Source organism: Sinocyclocheilus anshuiensis, unplaced genomic scaffold (genome assembly GCF_001515605.1).
Source record: "Sinocyclocheilus anshuiensis isolate Anshui unplaced genomic scaffold, SAMN03320099.WGS_v1.1 scaffold579, whole genome shotgun sequence".
In the NCBI taxonomy this organism is placed as follows: Eukaryota; Metazoa; Chordata; class Actinopteri; order Cypriniformes; family Cyprinidae; genus Sinocyclocheilus; species Sinocyclocheilus anshuiensis.
The window spans coordinates 2,828,972-2,832,102 of NW_015551075.1; the positions used below are offsets into that span (position 1 = coordinate 2,828,972).

Below are 3,131 nucleotides of genomic sequence, written 5' to 3' on the forward strand. Positions count from 1 at the left end.
TCAAAAAAAAAAAAAAAAAAACACAACTTGATCCTGGAGAGTTAGTTAATTACAGACTGATCTCAAATATCCCTTTTCTGTCAAAGATACTAGAAAAGGTAGTCTCCTCACAACTATGTTCTTTCTTAGAGAAAAAATGTATCTGTGAGGATTTCCAGTCAGGATTTAGACTGTATAATAGTACAGAGACTGCTCTTATAAGAGTTACAAATGACCTACTCTTATCATCCGAACGTGGTTGTAACTCTCTATTAGTGCTACTGGATCTAACACTGCGTTCGACACTATCGACCACAACATTCTTTTGAATAGACTAGAAAATGTTGGCAATAGTGGAATTGCAGTATTACTCAGTGTTTTTTAAATTTTACAGTGGGGTAATTTTGGTGCAGTAGCACGAGCTTTTTAGTTTTTCAGGTAGGTCTAACTTTTTTTTTTTTACCAATTATCCAAATAATGTTTAGTGCTAGAAAGCTATTATTATCAGAACACGTGAGCATAACATGCGGTTAGCAGATCAATGAATGAGAGGGCAGCATTACCAGAGTTGCCCATATACCACACCATGTTACAACACAATAGGGCTATTGCAGACAGAAACAATACTGTACTACATCGATGTTTCCTGTCGACTCAATTTTTGAGTGGACTTTGCTGTTCCGATTCGCATGAACGGTATACGAGTGGAGCACTCACATGGGCCGTGGCAGCCGAAATTTCGGTGCATCTCTAATTATTGGCGACATCAGAAATGGATATTATATAATAGATGCTTTTTTGAACATTTTAGCAATTTAAAAATATTAAAAAATGATTATTTACACGGCACCCCTGTTCTCAACAGACGGCACCCCAGTTGGGAAACACTGATCTAGAACACTGTCTAACACTTGATGGCTGTGCAGTCATTTCTTCGTCATCAGTTATGAACCTAGGTGTGCTATTTGATAGAAACCTTTCCTTTGAAAGTCATGCTTCTAGCATTTGTAAAACAGCATTTTTACATCTTAAAAATCTTATCTAAATTATGACCTATGCTCTCAATGTCAAATGCAGAAATTAATTAATTAATGCATTCATGACCTCAAGGTTAGATTATTGTAATGTTTTATTGGGTGGTTGCTCTACGCGCTTAATAAACAAACTCCAGCTGATCCAAAATGCAGCAGCTAGAGTTCTTACTAGAACGAGGAAGTATGACCATATTATCCCAGTTCTGTCGACACTGCACTGGCTCCCTATTAAACATCGTATACATTTTAAAGTCTTGCTAATTACTTATAAAACCCTGAATGGTTTAGCTCCTCAGTACTTGAGCGAGCTCTTATTGCATTATAGTCCTTCACGTCCACTACGATCTCAAAACTCTGGCCATTTGATAATTCCTAGAATATCAAAATCAACCGTGGCGGCAGATCCTTTTCCTATATAGCACTCAAACTCTGGAACAATCTACCTAGAATTGTTCAGGAGGCAGACACACTCTGTCAGTTTAAATCTAGATTAAAGACCCAACTCTTTAACCTGGCATACACATAACACACAATCACTTTTCTATAATTCAAATCCGTTAAAGGATTGTTAGGCTGCATTAATTAGGTCAACCGGAACCAGGAACAATTCCCATAACACCCGATGTACTTGTTACATCGTAAGATCGTAAGAAGAATGCCATCTATGCTAATATTAGTCTGTTTTATCTTTATTCCGATGTCACCAAAGCCACCCAGATCCAGTCTGTATCTTGATCAGATAGTCACTGCAGACAGTCACCTTGATCCAGTCTGTATCCAGTCCAGAAGGTGGATCAGCACCTAGAGATGACCTCTACAGCCCTGAATGTCAGTGGAGACCGTGTCAACTATACAAACCCTAGAGACAGATACCCTGTGAAGACCTCTTCGGCCATCGGCACAAGACCACGAGAACCAGATGAGTCCTTGGCTCAATCTGACATGCGTTGCAGCCTGGAATTAAACCACACCATGCTGGTTTCGTCTGGCCAGAGGAGAACTGGCCTCCCGACTGAGCATAGTTTACCCAAGGTTTTTTTCTCCATTTCTGTCACTGATGAAGTTTTGGTTCCTTGCCACTGTCGCCTTTGGCTAATTAGGTCAACCGGAACTGGGAACACTTCCCATAACACCCGATGTGCTTGTTACATCATAAGAAGAATGGCATCTGCGCTAATATTATTTTGTTTTATTCTTATTCCGAGGTCACTGTAGTCACCCAGATCCAGTTCGTATCCAGATCAGATGATCACTGCAGTCACCCAGATCCAGTTCGTATCCAGATCAGATGGTGGATCAGCACCTAGAGACAACCTCTACAGCCCTGAATGTCAGCGGAGAGCATGTCAACTAGACAAACCCCAGAGACAGATCTCCTGTGAAGACCTCGTCGGCCATCCGCACAAGACCACGAGAACCAGACGAGTTCTCTGCTCAATCTGTTCAAATTTCGTCTGGACAGAGGAGAACTGGCCCCCCAACTGAGCTTGGTTTCTCCCAAGGTTTTTTTCTCCATTTCTGTCACCGATGGAGTTTTGGTTCCTTGCCACTGTCACCTTTGGCTTGCTTAATTGGGGACACAATTTCTGGCAACATTGTTGACTTGACAGCACAGACACTATTGGAAGAGAACTGAACTGAGCTGGATGATGACATCACTGAATCAACAATGAACTGACTTTAACTGATAAACTGACTGTTTTCTATTGTCCTCCTGCATTATTTTTCCTGTTTAACACTGTAAAGCTGCTTTGACACAATCTGTATTGTATAAAGTGCAATATAAATAAAGGTGACGTGACTTGACTTGACTCTTTATTTCTCTCAGGCTCCATTTCCCACCTTCGCTGATAAAAGTCTGAATGCAACACTCGACTCACCTTGACTCTGTGCTTTCCTTTTTGCATCTCACTCTCCAGCCATCTCTTCTGCTGGCTCTCCTCTCGCAGACGGCGCTGCAGAAGGTCCTGCTGCTGCTTCATGATCTGCACGTTCCTCTCGAGTTCCTGAACGCGCCGCTCGCTCTGCGCAGACAGGGAGGCCAGCTGTGCAGTGTCCCGCTGCTTCTGCTTCAACACCTGAAAGCACAGCACGTGTTAAGAGCTATATATATATATA

The 3,131-nt window shown here is 41.8% G+C and overlaps 1 protein-coding gene across 3 annotated transcripts in view; it reads right to left on the reverse strand.

Moving 5' to 3' along the window:
- LOC107662277 (kinesin-like protein kif7) overlaps positions 1 to 3,131 on the reverse strand; it is a 28,622-nt gene that overhangs the window by 9,466 nt on the left and 16,025 nt on the right. For all 3 annotated transcript variants that reach the window (XM_016452241.1, XM_016452240.1, XM_016452239.1), the window contains exon 12: positions 2,894 to 3,091. In XM_016452241.1, coding sequence (XP_016307727.1) covers positions 2,894 to 3,091 — 198 coding nt within the window. The remainder of the gene's footprint in view (positions 1 to 2,893; positions 3,092 to 3,131) is intronic.